This window comes from Drosophila suzukii, unplaced genomic scaffold (genome assembly GCF_043229965.1).
Source record: "Drosophila suzukii unplaced genomic scaffold, CBGP_Dsuzu_IsoJpt1.0 scf_19, whole genome shotgun sequence".
Taxonomy (NCBI): domain Eukaryota; kingdom Metazoa; phylum Arthropoda; class Insecta; order Diptera; family Drosophilidae; genus Drosophila; species Drosophila suzukii.
Genome location: NW_027255906.1, coordinates 300,807 through 320,640, shown reverse-complemented (window position 1 = coordinate 320,640; position 19,834 = coordinate 300,807). Strand labels below are relative to the sequence as shown.

Sequence of the window (19,834 nt, the reverse complement as noted above, 5' to 3'; positions counted from 1 at the left end):
CAGCCCGGCTCTACGAGAGCGCTTTGCCGCACTGGAGGCAATATACCCGGAAGCACCCACCCCGAGGACGTCCACCAGTCAGGCCACCTCACCGATGCCCGGAATCGAGGATCACACGTTTTCCGTGCCCTGCTTAGGGAACCTACGGAAAAGCCCTGGACGGGAGATACCGGCCGCCAACCCAGCCGCCCATCTTCCGCACAGCTCCATATCCGCGGCCGTGTTCGCCGAGAAACTGCGAGGATGGGGCGTACTTTTTGACGGACAGTCAGACCCCGTTCATTTTATAGAACGCATCGAGGATGGTGCCACTGCCTACAATGTGAGAACGAGTGACATACCGAGGGCCGTCATTGGACTTCTCTCAGGCCGCGCCGAAGGCTGGTACCGGGCATACCAAATGCACACCGAGCCATGGGAAACTTTCCGGAGAGAGTTTCTGGAGTTTTTCTTGCCTCCGCGGTACTACCAGAGCCTAGAAGATGCCATCCGGACCAGGCAACAACAAGTGGGCGAGCTCTTCAAAATATACGTAGTGGAATTACGCCTGATGATGCAACGCGCCAAGTACTCACTAGACCAGGAGCTCGAGCGGATCTACGAGAATTTGATGCCGGAGTACCAGCTATTCATACGGCGATATGAGTTCTCCTCACTAGAGGGGCTTACCCAACTGGCAACTGCGTTCGAAATCGCACGGGATCGAGACCCCGTTCGACATGCAGCCCTAATTCCAACCACAAGCTGGAATTCCGGCCGGGAGAGCAGCGAAAGACCCACACCTCAACCCCGGAACTTTCTCGCTCCAACGCCCTCTGGACCCAGGAGGCCTGCGATATCCAACGGGATGATCGCCCAGGAAGTGGAACCACCGGTTGACATCGGCCGAGCTTGTCACCGCTGCGGAGAAATTGGACACTTCACACGAGAATGCCGAAACCCACCGCTGATGTACTGCTGGGACTGTTGGAAACGAAGCATCCGTACCATCGACTGCTGCCGCCGGACGGAAAACGGCCAGGGTCGCCGCCCACGTCGGGAGCCCGCGGTGACCCACTCGGTGCTCCCCCATCACTAGATTCCCCACTCCGCCTGGCGGGGGGGCGAATTGTTGCCAATGTTACCATCGAGGGACAACCTTTCTCGGCAACAATTGACACAGGAGCCTCGCGAAGCTTTGTCAGCGAAGCGATCGCCAAGCGCCTAGACTCAGGAAGAAACAGCAGAGAAGTCCACTCCCGCATCTCTCTGGCAGGTGGATCCCAGAAAGAGGTGACCAAGGCCCTCCGGGCGCAAGTCGGCTTAAACGACCGACAGATCGGGCTGACGCTACTAGTCCTGCCAACGATCCTGGATGAAGTGATTTTGGGCATCGACTTTCTCTGCGCCATCAGCGCAACTCTAATCTGCGGGCAAGTCTGCTTGCAACTAGCCCCACCTGCCACCCGGAAGGTATAACCAACCCCAGATACGCGGGCGACTCCTACGGCCGCAACCGCGCAATCCCCAAGCACACCCGGTACGCCGCAATCATCGCAAGGCACCGAGGGGGGGACCAAAACAGTTCCAAAGCCTGCTCCGAGGACTCACATAAAGCCAAACGCGCCAGTGCGGAAGACAAGTCCTGACCCCTCGGGACCCCCGTTGTCAAGGAACCCGTCAGGCGACACCGCGGGAACCTGCATCACCACGGAGAACAGGTACGGCCTACAACCGCAGGCGGACGCCGCCACGGCAAAGGAGAAGAACGCGTTTCGACGCCCCTCCACGAGCGCCCTGTTGGCCACCACAACGGTGGAAACTCACACACGCAAACCAGCCACCTCACCTGGGCCTGGGGAACCACAACGGAATATCGGTGTATATCAGCCAGCGCACGGAAGCACAACCCGTTCCGGAGCCACTGTCCCCACGGACACCTGGCCACTGTAGCGGAGGACCCAACCAGACTACAGGTGACCGAAGAACCTCACGCCGAGGAAACCGCCCACTTTCTGCAGGGGGAGCTACAGCTTTTCGACAAGCAAAGCGGGCCAACGGAGATCGCCGAGCATACCATCACTCTCCGGGATAATAAGCCACTAAAGCAGCGGTATTATCCAAAGAACCCCGCCATGCAGAGCATAATCAATCAGCAGTTGGACGAGCTATTACGAGACGACCGAATCGAGCCCTCCCGTAGCCCGCACAGTGCCCCGCTGGTGCTCGTGCGGAAGAAGACAGGGGATATGCGGATGTGCGTCGACTATCGACAACTCAACGCACATTCCATACCCGATGCGTACCCACTCCCACGAATCAACCACATATTGGAGCGGCTACGGAACGCCTTGTTCATCTCAACGCTGGATCTTAAGAATGGATACTGGCAGATCCCTATGGCGGAAGGAAGCCGCGAATGCACGGCTTTCACCGTCCCTGGGCGTGGACTCTTCCACTGGAAAGTCATGCCCTTTGGACTGCATTCTGCCCCAGCAACGTTCCAGCGAGCCCTTAACAGCGTCATCGGGCCGGATATGGAACCCCACGCCTTCGCCTACTTGGATGACATCATCGTCATCGGGGCGACATGGGAGGAACATGCCAGGAATCTCAGGGAAGTCTTCCGACGACTGCGGGAAGCAAAGTTTCGGCTGAATCAAGGCAAGTGCAAGTTTTTCCAGAAAAAGCTGGTATACCTAGGCCACTTGATCAGCGAAGAAGGCATCAGGACGGACCCAGATAAGATAGCTGCTATACAGGGACTACGCCCGCCAACCAAAGTCAAGGAACTCCGATGCTATTTGGGCATCGCATCTTGGTATCGACGCCTCGTCCAGGATTTCGCCTCCATCGTTCAGCCCATGTCCCGACTCCTCAGGAAGGGGGCCAAGTGGAGCTGGGAGGAGCCCCAACAGCAGGCATTTGAGACACTCAAAGCCAGACTAACGGCCGCACCGGTACTGGCCTGCCCAAATTTTGAATACAAGTTCCAGCTTCAGACGGATGCAAGTGATGCAGGACTTGGAGCAGTCCTCACTCAGAGCATCGATGAGAGGAGAAGGTCATCGCCTACGTAAGTCGACGCCTCGAGCGAGCCGAGGAAAACTACTCCACTACCGAAAAGGAGTGCCTCGCCATAGTTTGGGCCACGCGGAAGCTACGCTGCTACTTGGAGGGCTACCAGTTTGACGTGATTACGGATCACCTCGCTCTCAAGTGGTTGAACTCGATTGACAACCCCACGGGCCGCATAGCCCGGTGGGCTCTGGAGCTGCAACAATACCAGTTTACTGTCCTCTATCGGAAGGGCAAATACAACGTTGTCGCCGACGCCCTCTCCCGACAACCCCTAGGGATGCTTCAGCTCCTCGCGAAACACGGAACTCAGTGCAAATGGATCCAGCAGAGACCTCAGCGGCATCCGCGCCCAACGCACAGCCCTACGAGCGGCTACCACCGAGCGCCATCAAGCAGGGCAACAGCAGTGCCAACCGAGCGCTCACCACACCGATCAGCGCTGCCGCGCGTCAGTCGCGCCACGGGAAGCGCCCACCCACGTGTTCATCAGGAGCGCCCAACGATCAGCGCCACCGCTCACCAGCCGCGCTCACCGAGCGCCATCCGGAGCGCCAGCCTCAGCAGCGCCCACCGAGCGGCTTCCGCGCCCTCAGTAGCGTTCAGCGCCCATCAGCAGCGCCCATCGAGCGGCGTTAGTGCCCAACAGGCGCCCTCAGCAGCGCCAACCGAGCGCCAATCACCGCGCCCACAGCAGCGCCGCCGCTCACCAGCCGCACTCACCGAGCGCCAACGGGAGCGCCAGCCGCAACCACATCGGTCAGCCACTGCCTCACGTAAGCAGCACCTGCCGTGCGCCCGCCGCATCACGCCCCTGGTAGCGCCCAGCGCCCAGTCACGCCACTAGGAGCGCTCACCGAGTGATCCCCAGCAGAGCCATCGGCAGCGCCACCGCGCGTATGCCCAGTGACTCGGGAAAGAAAACGTCAGAGGACGCAGAATCAAAGCCAGATCCGGCAGCTGCCGGACTGGAAGAGGACAGGTTTTTCACCGCATCCGGGGGTGATTCCACTACCGCAAACATGGGGGTCAGGTGGATCGCCTACCGCCGGAAGGACGAGCTGCAGGCTCTACTAAAAGAGTTTGGACTTGACCCGAACGGCCAAGTGGACGAACTACGACCACGGTTGGCATCCTTCATCGGAGGAGGAGACCACAGCCCGGCTCTACGAGAGCGCTTTGCCGCACTGGAGGCAATATACCCGGAAGCACCCACCCCGAGGACGTCCACCAGTCAGGCCACCTCACCGATGCCCGGAATCGAGGATCACACGTTTTCCGTGCCCTGCTTAGGGAACCTACGGAAAAGCCCTGGACGGGAGATACCGGCCGCCAACCCAGCCGCCCATCTTCCGCACAGCTCCATATCCGCGGCCGTGTTCGCCGAGAAACTGCGAGGATGGGGCGTACTTTTTGACGGACAGTCAGACCCCGTTCATTTTATAGAACGCATCGAGGATGGTGCCACTGCCTACAATGTGAGAACGAGTGACATACCGAGGGCCGTCATTGGACTTCTCTCAGGCCGCGCCGAAGGCTGGTACCGGGCATACCAAATGCACACCGAGCCATGGGAAACTTTCCGGAGAGAGTTTCTGGAGTTTTTCTTGCCTCCGCGGTACTACCAGAGCCTAGAAGATGCCATCCGGACCAGGCAACAACAAGTGGGCGAGCTCTTCAAAATATACGTAGTGGAATTACGCCTGATGATGCAACGCGCCAAGTACTCACTAGACCAGGAGCTCGAGCGGATCTACGAGAATTTGATGCCGGAGTACCAGCTATTCATACGGCGATATGAGTTCTCCTCACTAGAGGGGCTTACCCAACTGGCAACTGCGTTCGAAATCGCACGGGATCGAGACCCCGTTCGACATGCAGCCCTAATTCCAACCACAAGCTGGAATTCCGGCCGGGAGAGCAGCGAAAGACCCACACCTCAACCCCGGAACTTTCTCGCTCCAACGCCCTCTGGACCCAGGAGGCCTGCGATATCCAACGGGATGATCGCCCAGGAAGTGGAACCACCGGTTGACATCGGCCGAGCTTGTCACCGCTGCGGAGAAATTGGACACTTCACACGAGAATGCCGAAACCCACCGCTGATGTACTGCTGGGACTGTTGGAAACGAAGCATCCGTACCATCGACTGCTGCCGCCGGACGGAAAACGGCCAGGGTCGCCGCCCACGTCGGGAGCCCGCGGTGACCCACTCGGTGCTCCCCCATCACTAGATTCCCCACTCCGCCTGGCGGGGGGGCGAATTGTTGCCAATGTTACCATCGAGGGACAACCTTTCTCGGCAACAATTGACACAGGAGCCTCGCGAAGCTTTGTCAGCGAAGCGATCGCCAAGCGCCTAGACTCAGGAAGAAACAGCAGAGAAGTCCACTCCCGCATCTCTCTGGCAGGTGGATCCCAGAAAGAGGTGACCAAGGCCCTCCGGGCGCAAGTCGGCTTAAACGACCGACAGATCGGGCTGACGCTACTAGTCCTGCCAACGATCCTGGATGAAGTGATTTTGGGCATCGACTTTCTCTGCGCCATCAGCGCAACTCTAATCTGCGGGCAAGTCTGCTTGCAACTAGCCCCACCTGCCACCCGGAAGGTATAACCAACCCCAGATACGCGGGCGACTCCTACGGCCGCAACCGCGCAATCCCCAAGCACACCCGGTACGCCGCAATCATCGCAAGGCACCGAGGGGGGGACCAAAACAGTTCCAAAGCCTGCTCCGAGGACTCACATAAAGCCAAACGCGCCAGTGCGGAAGACAAGTCCTGACCCCTCGGGACCCCCGTTGTCAAGGAACCCGTCAGGCGACACCGCGGGAACCTGCATCACCACGGAGAACAGGTACGGCCTACAACCGCAGGCGGACGCCGCCACGGCAAAGGAGAAGAACCCGTTTCGACGCCCCTCCACGAGCGCCCTGTTGGCCACCACAACGGTGGAAACTCACACACGCAAACCAGCCACCTCACCTGGGCCTGGGGAACCACAACGGAATATCGGTGTATATCAGCCAGCGCACGGAAGCACAACCCGTTCCGGAGCCACTGTCCCCACGGACACCTGGCCACTGTAGCGGAGGACCCAACCAGACTACAGGTGACCGAAGAACCTCACGCCGAGGAAACCGCCCACTTTCTGCAGGGGGAGCTACAGCTTTTCGACAAGCAAAGCGGGCCAACGGAGATCGCCGAGCATACCATCACTCTCCGGGATAATAAGCCACTAAAGCAGCGGTATTATCCAAAGAACCCCGCCATGCAGAGCATAATCAATCAGCAGTTGGACGAGCTATTACGAGACGACCGAATCGAGCCCTCCCGTAGCCCGCACAGTGCCCCGCTGGTGCTCGTGCGGAAGAAGACAGGGGATATGCGGATGTGCGTCGACTATCGACAACTCAACGCACATTCCATACCCGATGCGTACCCACTCCCACGAATCAACCACATATTGGAGCGGCTACGGAACGCCTTGTTCATCTCAACGCTGGATCTTAAGAATGGATACTGGCAGATCCCTATGGCGGAAGGAAGCCGCGAATGCACGGCTTTCACCGTCCCTGGGCGTGGACTCTTCCACTGGAAAGTCATGCCCTTTGGACTGCATTCTGCCCCAGCAACGTTCAAGCGAGCCCTTAACAGCGTCATCGGGCCGGATATGGAACCCCACGCCTTCGCCTACTTGGATGACATCATCGTCATCGGGGCGACATGGGAGGAACATGCCAGGAATCTCAGGGAAGTCTTCCGACGACTGCGGGAAGCAAAGTTTCGGCTGAATCAAGGCAACTGCAAGTTTTTCCAGAAAAAGCTGGTATACCTAGGCCACTTGATCAGCGAAGAAGGCATCAGGACGGACCCAGATAAGATAGCTGCTATACAGGGACTACGCCCGCCAACCAAAGTCAAGGAACTCCGATGCTATTTGGGCATCGCATCTTGGTATCGACGCCTCGTCCAGGATTTCGCCTCCATCGTTCAGCCCATGTCCCGACTCCTCAGGAAGGGGGCCAAGTGGAGCTGGGAGGAGCCCCAACAGCAGGCATTTGAGACACTCAAAGCCAGACTAACGGCCGCACCGGTACTGGCCTGCCCAAATTTTGAATACAAGTTCCAGCTTCAGACGGATGCAAGTGATGCAGGACTTGGAGCAGTCCTCACTCAGAGCATCGATGAGAGGAGAAGGTCATCGCCTACGTAAGTCGACGCCTCGAGCGAGCCGAGGAAAACTACTCCACTACCGAAAAGGAGTGCCTCGCCATAGTTTGGGCCACGCGGAAGCTACGCTGCTACTTGGAGGGCTACCAGTTTGACGTGATTACGGATCACCTCGCTCTCAAGTGGTTGAACTCGATTGACAACCCCACGGGCCGCATAGCCCGGTGGGCTCTGGAGCTGCAACAATACCAGTTTACTGTCCTCTATCGGAAGGGCAAATACAACGTTGTCGCCGACGCCCTCTCCCGACAACCCCTAGGGATGCTTCAGCTCCTCGCGAAACACGGAACTCAGTGCAAATGGATCCAGCAGAGACCTCAGCGGCATCCGCGCCCAACGCACAGCCCTACGAGCGGCTACCACCGAGCGCCATCAAGCAGGGCAACAGCAGTGCCAACCGAGCGCTCACCACACCGATCAGCGCTGCCGCGCGTCAGTCGCGCCACGGGAAGCGCCCACCCACGTGTTCATCAGGAGCGCCCAACGATCAGCGCCACCGCTCACCAGCCGCGCTCACCGAGCGCCATCCGGAGCGCCAGCCTCAGCAGCGCCCACCGAGCGGCTTCCGCGCCCTCAGTAGCGTTCAGCGCCCATCAGCAGCGCCCATCGAGCGGCGTTAGTGCCCAACAGGCGCCCTCAGCAGCGCCAACCGAGCGCCAATCACCGCGCCCACAGCAGCGCCGCCGCTCACCAGCCGCACTCACCGAGCGCCAACGGGAGCGCCAGCCGCAACCACATCGGTCAGCCACTGCCTCACGTAAGCAGCACCTGCCGTGCGCCCGCCGCATCACGCCCCTGGTAGCGCCCAGCGCCCAGTCACGCCACTAGGAGCGCTCACCGAGTGATCCCCAGCAGAGCCATCGGCAGCGCCACCGCGCGTATGCCCAGTGACTCGGGAAAGAAAACGTCAGAGGACCCAGAATCAAAGCCAGATCCGGCAGCTGCCGGACTGGAAGAGGACAGGTTTTTCACCGCATCCGGGGGTGATTCCACTACCGCAAACATGGGGGTCAGGTGGATCGCCTACCGCCGGAAGGACGAGCTGCAGGCTCTACTAAAAGAGTTTGGACTTGACCCGAACGGCCAAGTGGCATCCTTCATCGGAGGAGGAGACCACAGCCCGGCTCTACGAGAGCGCTTTGCCGCACTGGAGGCAATATACCCGGAAGCACCCACCCCGAGGACGTCCACCAGTCAGGCCACCTCACCGATGCCCGGAATCGAGGATCACACGTTTTCCGTGCCCTGCTTAGGGAACCTACGGAAAAGCCCTGGACGGGAGATACCGGCCGCCAACCCAGCCGCCCATCTTCCGCACAGCTCCATATCCGCGGCCGTGTTCGCCGAGAAACTGCGAGGATGGGGCGTACTTTTTGACGGACAGTCAGACCCCGTTCATTTTATAGAACGCATCGAGGATGGTGCCACTGCCTACAATGTGAGAACGAGTGACATACCGAGGGCCGTCATTGGACTTCTCTCAGGCCGCGCCGAAGGCTGGTACCGGGCATACCAAATGCACACCGAGCCATGGGAAACTTTCCGGAGAGAGTTTCTGGAGTTTTTCTTGCCTCCGCGGTACTACCAGAGCCTAGAAGATGCCATCCGGACCAGGCAACAACAAGTGGGCGAGCTCTTCAAAATATACGTAGTGGAATTACGCCTGATGATGCAACGCGCCAAGTACTCACTAGACCAGGAGCTCGAGCGGATCTACGAGAATTTGATGCCGGAGTACCAGCTATTCATACGGCGATATGAGTTCTCCTCACTAGAGGGGCTTACCCAACTGGCAACTGCGTTCGAAATCGCACGGGATCGAGACCCCGTTCGACATGCAGCCCTAATTCCAACCACAAGCTGGAATTCCGGCCGGGAGAGCAGCGAAAGACCCACACCTCAACCCCGGAACTTTCTCGCTCCAACGCCCTCTGGACCCAGGAGGCCTGCGATATCCAACGGGATGATCGCCCAGGAAGTGGAACCACCGGTTGACATCGGCCGAGCTTGTCACCGCTGCGGAGAAATTGGACACTTCACACGAGAATGCCGAAACCCACCGCTGATGTACTGCTGGGACTGTTGGAAACGAAGCATCCGTACCATCGACTGCTGCCGCCGGACGGAAAACGGCCAGGGTCGCCGCCCACGTCGGGAGCCCGCGGTGACCCACTCGGTGCTCCCCCATCACTAGATTCCCCACTCCGCCTGGCGGGGGGGCGAATTGTTGCCAATGTTACCATCGAGGGACAACCTTTCTCGGCAACAATTGACACAGGAGCCTCGCGAAGCTTTGTCAGCGAAGCGATCGCCAAGCGCCTAGACTCAGGAAGAAACAGCAGAGAAGTCCACTCCCGCATCTCTCTGGCAGATGGATCCCAGAAAGAGGTGACCAAGGCCCTCCGGGCGCAAGTCGGCTTAAACGACCGACAGATCGGGCTGACGCTACTAGTCCTGCCAACGATCCTGGATGAAGTGATTTTGGGCATCGACTTTCTCTGCGCCATCAGCGCAACTCTAATCTGCGGGCAAGTCTGCTTGCAACTAGCCCCACCTGCCACCCGGAAGGTATAACCAACCCCAGATACGCGGGCGACTCCTACGGCCGCAACCGCGCAATCCCCAAGCACACCCGGTACGCCGCAATCATCGCAAGGCACCGAGGGGGGGACCAAAACAGTTCCAAAGCCTGCTCCGAGGACTCACATAAAGCCAAACGCGCCAGTGCGGAAGACAAGTCCTGACCCCTCGGGACCCCCGTTGTCAAGGAACCCGTCAGGCGACACCGCGGGAACCTGCATCACCACGGAGAACAGGTACGGCCTACAACCGCAGGCGGACGCCGCCACGGCAAAGGAGAAGAACCCGTTTCGACGCCCCTCCACGAGCGCCCTGTTGGCCACCACAACGGTGGAAACTCACACACGCAAACCAGCCACCTCACCTGGGCCTGGGGAACCACAACGGAATATCGGTGTATATCAGCCAGCGCACGGAAGCACAACCCGTTCCGGAGCCACTGTCCCCACGGACACCTGGCCACTGTAGCGGAGGACCCAACCAGACTACAGGTGACCGAAGAACCTCACGCCGAGGAAACCGCCCACTTTCTGCAGGGGGAGCTACAGCTTTTCGACAAGCAAAGCGGGCCAACGGAGATCGCCGAGCATACCATCACTCTCCGGGATAATAAGCCACTAAAGCAGCGGTATTATCCAAAGAACCCCGCCATGCAGAGCATAATCAATCAGCAGTTGGACGAGCTATTACGAGACGACCGAATCGAGCCCTCCCGTAGCCCGCACAGTGCCCCGCTGGTGCTCGTGCGGAAGAAGACAGGGGATATGCGGATGTGCGTCGACTATCGACAACTCAACGCACATTCCATACCCGATGCGTACCCACTCCCACGAATCAACCACATATTGGAGCGGCTACGGAACGCCTTGTTCATCTCAACGCTGGATCTTAAGAATGGATACTGGCAGATCCCTATGGCGGAAGGAAGCCGCGAATGCACGGCTTTCACCGTCCCTGGGCGTGGACTCTTCCACTGGAAAGTCATGCCCTTTGGACTGCATTCTGCCCCAGCAACGTTCAAGCGAGCCCTTAACAGCGTCATCGGGCCGGATATGGAACCCCACGCCTTCGCCTACTTGGATGACATCATCGTCATCGGGGCGACATGGGAGGAACATGCCAGGAATCTCAGGGAAGTCTTCCGACGACTGCGGGAAGCAAAGTTTCGGCTGAATCAAGGCAACTGCAAGTTTTTCCAGAAAAAGCTGGTATACCTAGGCCACTTGATCAGCGAAGAAGGCATCAGGACGGACCCAGATAAGATAGCTGCTATACAGGGACTACGCCCGCCAACCAAAGTCAAGGAACTCCGATGCTATTTGGGCATCGCATCTTGGTATCGACGCCTCGTCCAGGATTTCGCCTCCATCGTTCAGCCCATGTCCCGACTCCTCAGGAAGGGGGCCAAGTGGAGCTGGGAGGAGCCCCAACAGCAGGCATTTGAGACACTCAAAGCCAGACTAACGGCCGCACCGGTACTGGCCTGCCCAAATTTTGAATACAAGTTCCAGCTTCAGACGGATGCAAGTGATGCAGGACTTGGAGCAGTCCTCACTCAGAGCATCGATGAGAGGAGAAGGTCATCGCCTACGTAAGTCGACGCCTCGAGCGAGCCGAGGAAAACTACTCCACTACCGAAAAGGAGTGCCTCGCCATAGTTTGGGCCACGCGGAAGCTACGCTGCTACTTGGAGGGCTACCAGTTTGACGTGATTACGGATCACCTCGCTCTCAAGTGGTTGAACTCGATTGACAACCCCACGGGCCGCATAGCCCGGTGGGCTCTGGAGCTGCAACAATACCAGTTTACTGTCCTCTATCGGAAGGGCAAATACAACGTTGTCGCCGACGCCCTCTCCCGACAACCCCTAGGGATGCTTCAGCTCCTCGCGAAACACGGAACTCAGTGCAAATGGATCCAGCAGAGACCTCAGCGGCATCCGCGCCCAACGCACAGCCCTACGAGCGGCTACCACCGAGCGCCATCAAGCAGGGCAACAGCAGTGCCAACCGAGCGCTCACCACACCGATCAGCGCTGCCGCGCGTCAGTCGCGCCACGGGAAGCGCCCACCCACGTGTTCATCAGGAGCGCCCAACGATCAGCGCCACCGCTCACCAGCCGCGCTCACCGAGCGCCATCCGGAGCGCCAGCCTCAGCAGCGCCCACCGAGCGGCTTCCGCGCCCTCAGTAGCGTTCAGCGCCCATCAGCAGCGCCCATCGAGCGGCGTTAGTGCCCAACAGGCGCCCTCAGCAGCGCCAACCGAGCGCCAATCACCGCGCCCACAGCAGCGCCGCCGCTCACCAGCCGCACTCACCGAGCGCCAACGGGAGCGCCAGCCGCAACCACATCGGTCAGCCACTGCCTCACGTAAGCAGCACCTGCCGTGCGCCCGCCGCATCACGCCCCTGGTAGCGCCCAGCGCCCAGTCACGCCACTAGGAGCGCTCACCGAGTGATCCCCAGCAGAGCCATCGGCAGCGCCACCGCGCGTATGCCCAGTGACTCGGGAAAGAAAACGTCAGAGGACGCAGAATCAAAGCCAGATCCGGCAGCTGCCGGACTGGAAGAGGACAGGTTTTTCACCGCATCCGGGGGTGATTCCACTACCGCAAACATGGGGGTCAGGTGGATCGCCTACCGCCGGAAGGACGAGCTGCAGGCTCTACTAAAAGAGTTTGGACTTGACCCGAACGGCCAAGTGGACGAACTACGACCACGGTTGGCATCCTTCATCGGAGGAGGAGACCACAGCCCGGCTCTACGAGAGCGCTTTGCCGCACTGGAGGCAATATACCCGGAAGCACCCACCCCGAGGACGTCCACCAGTCAGGCCACCTCACCGATGCCCGGAATCGAGGATCACACGTTTTCCGTGCCCTGCTTAGGGAACCTACGGAAAAGCCCTGGACGGGAGATACCGGCCGCCAACCCAGCCGCCCATCTTCCGCACAGCTCCATATCCGCGGCCGTGTTCGCCGAGAAACTGCGAGGATGGGGCGTACTTTTTGACGGACAGTCAGACCCCGTTCATTTTATAGAACGCATCGAGGATGGTGCCACTGCCTACAATGTGAGAACGAGTGACATACCGAGGGCCGTCATTGGACTTCTCTCAGGCCGCGCCGAAGGCTGGTACCGGGCATACCAAATGCACACCGAGCCATGGGAAACTTTCCGGAGAGAGTTTCTGGAGTTTTTCTTGCCTCCGCGGTACTACCAGAGCCTAGAAGATGCCATCCGGACCAGGCAACAACAAGTGGGCGAGCTCTTCAAAATATACGTAGTGGAATTACGCCTGATGATGCAACGCGCCAAGTACTCACTAGACCAGGAGCTCGAGCGGATCTACGAGAATTTGATGCCGGAGTACCAGCTATTCATACGGCGATATGAGTTCTCCTCACTAGAGGGGCTTACCCAACTGGCAACTGCGTTCGAAATCGCACGGGATCGAGACCCCGTTCGACATGCAGCCCTAATTCCAACCACAAGCTGGAATTCCGGCCGGGAGAGCAGCGAAAGACCCACACCTCAACCCCGGAACTTTCTCGCTCCAACGCCCTCTGGACCCAGGAGGCCTGCGATATCCAACGGGATGATCGCCCAGGAAGTGGAACCACCGGTTGACATCGGCCGAGCTTGTCACCGCTGCGGAGAAATTGGACACTTCACACGAGAATGCCGAAACCCACCGCTGATGTACTGCTGGGACTGTTGGAAACGAAGCATCCGTACCATCGACTGCTGCCGCCGGACGGAAAACGGCCAGGGTCGCCGCCCACGTCGGGAGCCCGCGGTGACCCACTCGGTGCTCCCCCATCACTAGATTCCCCACTCCGCCTGGCGGGGGGGCGAATTGTTGCCAATGTTACCATCGAGGGACAACCTTTCTCGGCAACAATTGACACAGGAGCCTCGCGAAGCTTTGTCAGCGAAGCGATCGCCAAGCGCCTAGACTCAGGAAGAAACAGCAGAGAAGTCCACTCCCGCATCTCTCTGGCAGATGGATCCCAGAAAGAGGTGACCAAGGCCCTCCGGGCGCAAGTCGGCTTAAACGACCGACAGATCGGGCTGACGCTACTAGTCCTGCCAACGATCCTGGATGAAGTGATTTTGGGCATCGACTTTCTCTGCGCCATCAGCGCAACTCTAATCTGCGGGCAAGTCTGCTTGCAACTAGCCCCACCTGCCACCCGGAAGGTATAACCAACCCCAGATACGCGGGCGACTCCTACGGCCGCAACCGCGCAATCCCCAAGCACACCCGGTACGCCGCAATCATCGCAAGGCACCGAGGGGGGGACCAAAACAGTTCCAAAGCCTGCTCCGAGGACTCACATAAAGCCAAACGCGCCAGTGCGGAAGACAAGTCCTGACCCCTCGGGACCCCCGTTGTCAAGGAACCCGTCAGGCGACACCGCGGGAACCTGCATCACCGCGGAGAACAGGTACGGCCTACAACCGCAGGCGGACGCCGCCACGGCAAAGGAGAAGAACCCGTTTCGACGCCCCTCCACGAGCGCCCTGTTGGCCACCACAACGGTGGAAACTCACACACGCAAACCAGCCACCTCACCTGGGCCTGGGGAACCACAACGGAATATCGGTGTATATCAGCCAGCGCACGGAAGCACAACCCGTTCCGGAGCCACTGTCCCCACGGACACCTGGCCACTGTAGCGGAGGACCCAACCAGACTACAGGTGACCGAAGAACCTCACGCCGAGGAAACCGCCCACTTTCTGCAGGGGGAGCTACAGCTTTTCGACGAGCAAGGCGGGCCAACGGAGATCGCCGAGCATACCATCACTCTCCGGGATAATAAGCCACTAAAGCAGCGGTATTATCCAAAGAACCCCGCCATGCAGAGCATAATCAATCAGCAGTTGGACGAGCTATTACGAGACGACCGAATCGAGCCCTCCCGTAGCCCGCACAGTGCCCCGCTGGTGCTCGTGCGGAAGAAGACAGGGGATATGCGGATGTGCGTCGACTATCGACAACTCAACGCACATTCCATACCCGATGCGTACCCACTCCCACGAATCAACCACATATTGGAGCGGCTACGGAACGCCTTGTTCATCTCAACGCTGGATCTTAAGAATGGATACTGGCAGATCCCTATGGCGGAAGGAAGCCGCGAATGCACGGCTTTCACCGTCCCTGGGCGTGGACTCTTCCACTGGAAAGTCATGCCCTTTGGACTGCATTCTGCCCCAGCAACGTTCCAGCGAGCCCTTGACAGCGTCATCGGGCCGGATATGGAACCCCACGCCTTCGCCTACTTGGATGACATCATCGTCATCGGGGCGACATGGGAGGAACATGCCAGGAATCTCAGGGAAGTCTTCCGACGACTGCGGGAAGCAAAGTTTCGGCTGAATCAAGGCAAGTGCAAGTTTTTCCAGAAAAAGCTGGTATACCTAGGCCACTTGATCAGCGAAGAAGGCATCAGGACGGACCCAGATAAGATAGCTGCTATACAGGGACTACGCCCGCCAACCAAAGTCAAGGAACTCCGATGCTATTTGGGCATCGCATCTTGGTATCGACGCCTCGTCCAGGATTTCGCCTCCATCGTTCAGCCCATGTCCCGACTCCTCAGGAAGGGGGTCAAGTGGAGCTGGGAGGAGCCCCAACAGCAGGCATTTGAGACACTCAAAGCCAGACTAACGGCCGCACCGGTACTGGCCTGCCAAATTTTGAATACAAGTTCCAGCTTCAGACGGATGCAAGTGATGCAGGACTTGGAGCAGTCCTCACTCAGAGCATCGATGGAGAGGAGAAGGTCATCGCCTACGTAAGTCGACGCCTCGAGCGAGCCGAGGAAAACTACTCCACTACCGAAAAGGAGTGCCTCGCCATAGTTTGGGCCACGCGGAAGCTACGCTGCTACTTGGAGGGCTACCAGTTTGACGTGATTACGGATCACCTCGCTCTCAAGTGGTTGAACTCGATTGACAACCCCACGGGCCGCATAGCCCGGTGGGCTCTGGAGCTGCAACAATACCAGTTTACTGTCCTCTATCGGAAGGGCAAATACAACGTTGTCGCCGACGCCCTCTCCCGCCAACCCCTAGGGATGCTTCAGCTGCTCGCGGAACACGGAACTCAGTGCAAATGGATCCGGAGGATGCAAGAAGAAGTCCAGAGGCGCCCCGAAAAGTTTCCGGATTACACTCTGGATCACGGACAGCTGTATCGACACATCGGACACACCTCAGACGTGGGAAACAGCAACCCATGGAAGCTTTGCGTGCCTCGGGAGCAGAGACAACGAGTGCTGGAGGAATGCCACGACCACCCTTCTGCTGGTCACCTGGGCATCCGGAAGACTCGCAGACGGATTGCCCAACGATATTTCTGGTCGGGATTACATCGAGACGTTGTGCGGTACGTCACCAGCTGCTTGGTTTGCCAACAATACAAGGTGAGTCAACGCAAAACGGCGGGCAAAATGCTCACCCGCCATCCCACGGAGCCATTCGCGCTCGTCGGAGCCGACTTCGTTGGACCTCTCCCTCGGACCCGACGAGGGAATACCATGCTGCTCGTATTTATAGATGTCTTTTCCAAATGGGTCGAGATCATCCCCCTAAAGAAGGCCACAGCCGCCCAACTGGAGTTTGGATTTCGGGAAAGGATAATATCCCGCTTTGGAGCACCCAGGACTTTGATTTGCGACAACGGCACGCAGTTCACCAGCCGCGGTTTCAAGACATTCTGTCGCACTAACGGCATCAAACTGGAATACACAGCTCCCTATTCCCCGCAGCAGAACCCCACCGAACGGGCAAACCGGACCATCAAGACAATGATAGCCCAGTACGTGGACCAGGATCACAGGACATGGGATCAGCTACTGCCAGAGATCTCGCTGGCCATAAACACGAGCACCTCAGATAGCACCGGTTTCAGCCCCGCCTATCTGGTGCAGGGTAGGGAACCCAGATTGCCAGGGGCCCTCTTTGATGTGGTCACGCCTGGTCTACACTCGTCGCCGTTGGACCCCACTGAGCGAGCTAAACGACTGCAGGAAGCTTTCGGCACTGCGCTGGAAACCAACCAGATGGCTTCTCAGGAACAAGGCCGCCACTACAATTTGCGACGTCGCGAGTGGAGACCTCAGCTCGGATCACAGGTTATGGTCCGCCTCCACCACCTGTCAAAGGCCAGCGAAGGCTTTAGCGCGAAGCTTGCTCCTAAGTACTCGGGGCCATTTAAGGTGCTGAAGTTCCTCTCCCCGAATATCGTCAGGATACAACATATGGAAAACAGGAAGAGGCGAACAGCAGGAGTAGGCGACCTGAAGGAGTACCACCAACGCAGTGACCAGCTGGGGGACCCGGAAGAAGCCACCGGAGAGAGCGCGTGCCCAACATAAGGGATTCGACGAATGTACCCATCGCAGTAATAACTTTAGTAGAAAACAAGGAAGAACGCTATAGTCGAGTACCTCGACTATCAGATACCCGTTACTCAGCTAAATGGAGATATGCAAGCAGCAAAGCGAGATTAAAATGCGCCACCTACCGGCGGTATACAGATTTAAGCGTTATGGGCGTTAGAGTGGGCGTGGCAAACTTTTTTTTAGGTCAATCGATAGGTATTGATGAGAACATTACATTTCAGTTAAAATTTTTATTCTAGCATCAAAACTGTAGGAGCCACAGTTTTGGGCGGTTTGTGGGCGTTAGAGTGGGCGTGGCAGTCTACTGAAACAAACTTGCGCTGCGTAAGAAGCTCAGGAATCTGCACGCCAAATCTCAATAGCCTAGCTCTCATAGTTTCCGAGATCTCAGCGTTCATCCGGACAGACGGACAGACGGACAGACGGACATGGCTAGATCGACTCGGCTAGTGATCCTGATCAAGAATATATATACTTTATGGGGTCGGAAACGCTTCCTTCTGCCTGTTACATACTTTCCGACGAATCTAGTATACCCTTTTACTCTACGAGTAACGGGTATAACTAGGTTAAGCTGAAAGTTGTACCCACTAGATAAGTCGATCCTCGCACTCAGGCAGGGCAAGTAAGGAACGTAGGCCTAGGCTAATTTTCTAGCAATTTACAGATCGGAACTACAACAACAGGATGGAGCCTTTCTACCCAAACTTCGTCGCAGGGGTCTACCAACCGGTCGACCACCGTGACTCGGACACGGATACCAACGACGGCGCACCCCCCAGCCGGGACTCGGTCCTGTCAGACCGGAGCCCCACACCAACCAGCTTCAGCCCAATCCTCAGCCTCCAGTCACGCGAAGCTCGTAACGGCGACTCCATCTCCACCGTGCCGTGGTCGCCGGACGCAAGCATCGCAGTTAGCGGCGAGCCACCTCCGGCGTTTGCAGTTGGAGCATCGGGGGACGAGGACGACGACCCGACAGCACCCACGGTGGCCCGTTTGGCACGGCTGCAGGTCTTCGAATCCGGCGAACCGGGGACGGCAACAGTTCACCGTTCGGTGGATGCTTGGATCCAGAGCCAGGAGCACCACGCGTTCCCACCCGGCTACCTTGAGCAATGCCGGCGGGAAGCCGAACGATGCCCCTCAGGAAGCCCGATGTCTTCCGATGACTCCGCCGTGGCGATGGACGGTCGCTTTGGAGCCGGGTAACTTCGCGCGCCCCAACAGCCGGTCATCGACGAAGCCAACCGGGCCTGGAAGGACTACGGCGGCTACGTCAACCCAGAGCCTGGGGAAGCCGACGTCGGGAGGAGACTCAGCTCCGGGCATGGTTCCGACGAAGCCAACGAGGAGGAGGACGAAGCCAACGAGGAGGAGGACTAAGCCAACGAGGAGGAGGACGAAGCCAACGAGGAGGAGGACGAAGCCAACGAGGAGGAGGACGACGCCAACGAGGAGGACGCAGGACCCGCTGGTGGCCAGGACCCAGGAGTCGGAGGAAACGCTCCCCAGGGTTTCGTAGACCCGCCACCGCCGGCCATACCAGAGGCATCGCCCGGATCACCACCAGAGCGGCCCCCGACGGGCCAGAACGCCGCGACGGACGTCACCCCCAGGAGGTGGAAGCCACAATACCAGTCCGCTACCACGAACGCTTGGACGTTTGCAAAGCTCCACACGAACCCCGGAAGGGATGTTTCGACCGCACAGCCAGCGATCGCCGCACCCAATATCGCCGGGCCTAGGCACCTCTGCGCGCGCCGTACCGCAAACTCCCGGCCGCACGATCGCACCAAGCGAGCTGGGCTGGGAACCGGACCTGAAATTGTTCCTCAGCAGGGAAGAGGAGGATGAGGTCCTGCGAGCCCTCCGGGAGTGTCCGGACGCTGGACAAGTTATGGAGGAGGCCCAGTGGGTCGTCGCCCCAGTCGGCTGTAGGGTAGACACCCACCAGCGACGACTGCCTACAGCCCTAGTCGCATCCATCCAGGAGCAGGATTGACGGAGGGTGCGCTACCTGCGCCAGATCGAGGGTCATCGGTTCCGAGTCACCATCACCGCCGGGCGGGAGGTGATCGTTTCCCTCCGCCATAATCACGCCGAAGAAGGGGGGGGGGGGGGGGGGGGGGGTGAGGATGCGTAAAAAACACACCCTCCACATTTCGCCACTTCTATTCTTTCCGCCACGAAGGCATACAATTGGAGATTACGCCACGAAGGCCATTTATTTATAAGTTATAATATATAATATAATATATAATATATATATATATAATATAATATATAATATATATATATATAATATAATATATAATATATATATATATAATATAATATATAATATAATTATAATATAAGTCGTTACGCCACGAAGGCAATTTATTTAAGTTCAAACTAGAAGCTAAGCTTATCCGATTTAAATATTGCGCGCACCAGGGCTGGAAAAACCACCCAGTGTTGGTCGACCGAGGGCCAACAGCTGATAGTGCCGATAGCGATAGGCGGGAGGTTCGATAAGAAACTGTGTTGGGAAACGAAGAAACCCGG

At 58.2% G+C, this 19,834-nt stretch overlaps 3 protein-coding genes across 3 annotated transcripts; all 3 read left to right on the top strand.

The window, feature by feature from the left end:
- Nucleotides 1–930: 930 nt before the first annotated feature.
- Nucleotides 931–3,904, top strand: LOC139354736 (uncharacterized). Its single transcript, XM_070998971.1, has 3 exons — nucleotides 931–1,452; nucleotides 1,653–2,991; nucleotides 3,078–3,904. Exons 1-3 carry the CDS (start codon nucleotides 931–933, stop codon nucleotides 3,902–3,904), a joined length of 2,688 nt encoding a protein of 895 aa, XP_070855072.1.
- A 1,239-nt stretch (nucleotides 3,905–5,143) lies between these two features.
- Nucleotides 5,144–8,117, top strand: LOC139354735 (uncharacterized). Its single transcript, XM_070998970.1, has 3 exons — nucleotides 5,144–5,665; nucleotides 5,866–7,204; nucleotides 7,291–8,117. The coding sequence occupies exons 1-3, from the start codon at nucleotides 5,144–5,146 to the stop codon at nucleotides 8,115–8,117; spliced, it is 2,688 nt and encodes an 895-aa protein (XP_070855071.1).
- Nucleotides 8,118–9,335: 1,218 nt separating this feature from the next.
- Nucleotides 9,336–12,309, top strand: LOC139354734 (uncharacterized). Its single transcript, XM_070998969.1, has 3 exons — nucleotides 9,336–9,857; nucleotides 10,058–11,396; nucleotides 11,483–12,309. The coding sequence occupies exons 1-3, from the start codon at nucleotides 9,336–9,338 to the stop codon at nucleotides 12,307–12,309; spliced, it is 2,688 nt and encodes an 895-aa protein (XP_070855070.1).
- The last annotated feature ends 7,525 nt before the right edge of the window (nucleotides 12,310–19,834 follow it).

Coding starts and splice junctions, on each gene's coding strand:
- LOC139354736 (XM_070998971.1), top strand. CDS start 931: ATGCCGAAACCCACCGCTGATGTACTGCTGGGACTGTTGGAAACGAAG. Junction 1,453..1,652: donor CCCCACCTGCCACCCGGAAG/GTATAACCAACC, acceptor CCCGTTGTCAAG/GAACCCGTCAGGCGACACCG. Junction 2,992..3,077: donor CCAGCTTCAGACGGATGCAA/GTGATGCAGGAC, acceptor GCCTCGAGCGAG/CCGAGGAAAACTACTCCACT.
- LOC139354735 (XM_070998970.1), top strand. CDS start 5,144: ATGCCGAAACCCACCGCTGATGTACTGCTGGGACTGTTGGAAACGAAG. Junction 5,666..5,865: donor CCCCACCTGCCACCCGGAAG/GTATAACCAACC, acceptor CCCGTTGTCAAG/GAACCCGTCAGGCGACACCG. Junction 7,205..7,290: donor CCAGCTTCAGACGGATGCAA/GTGATGCAGGAC, acceptor GCCTCGAGCGAG/CCGAGGAAAACTACTCCACT.
- LOC139354734 (XM_070998969.1), top strand. CDS start 9,336: ATGCCGAAACCCACCGCTGATGTACTGCTGGGACTGTTGGAAACGAAG. Junction 9,858..10,057: donor CCCCACCTGCCACCCGGAAG/GTATAACCAACC, acceptor CCCGTTGTCAAG/GAACCCGTCAGGCGACACCG. Junction 11,397..11,482: donor CCAGCTTCAGACGGATGCAA/GTGATGCAGGAC, acceptor GCCTCGAGCGAG/CCGAGGAAAACTACTCCACT.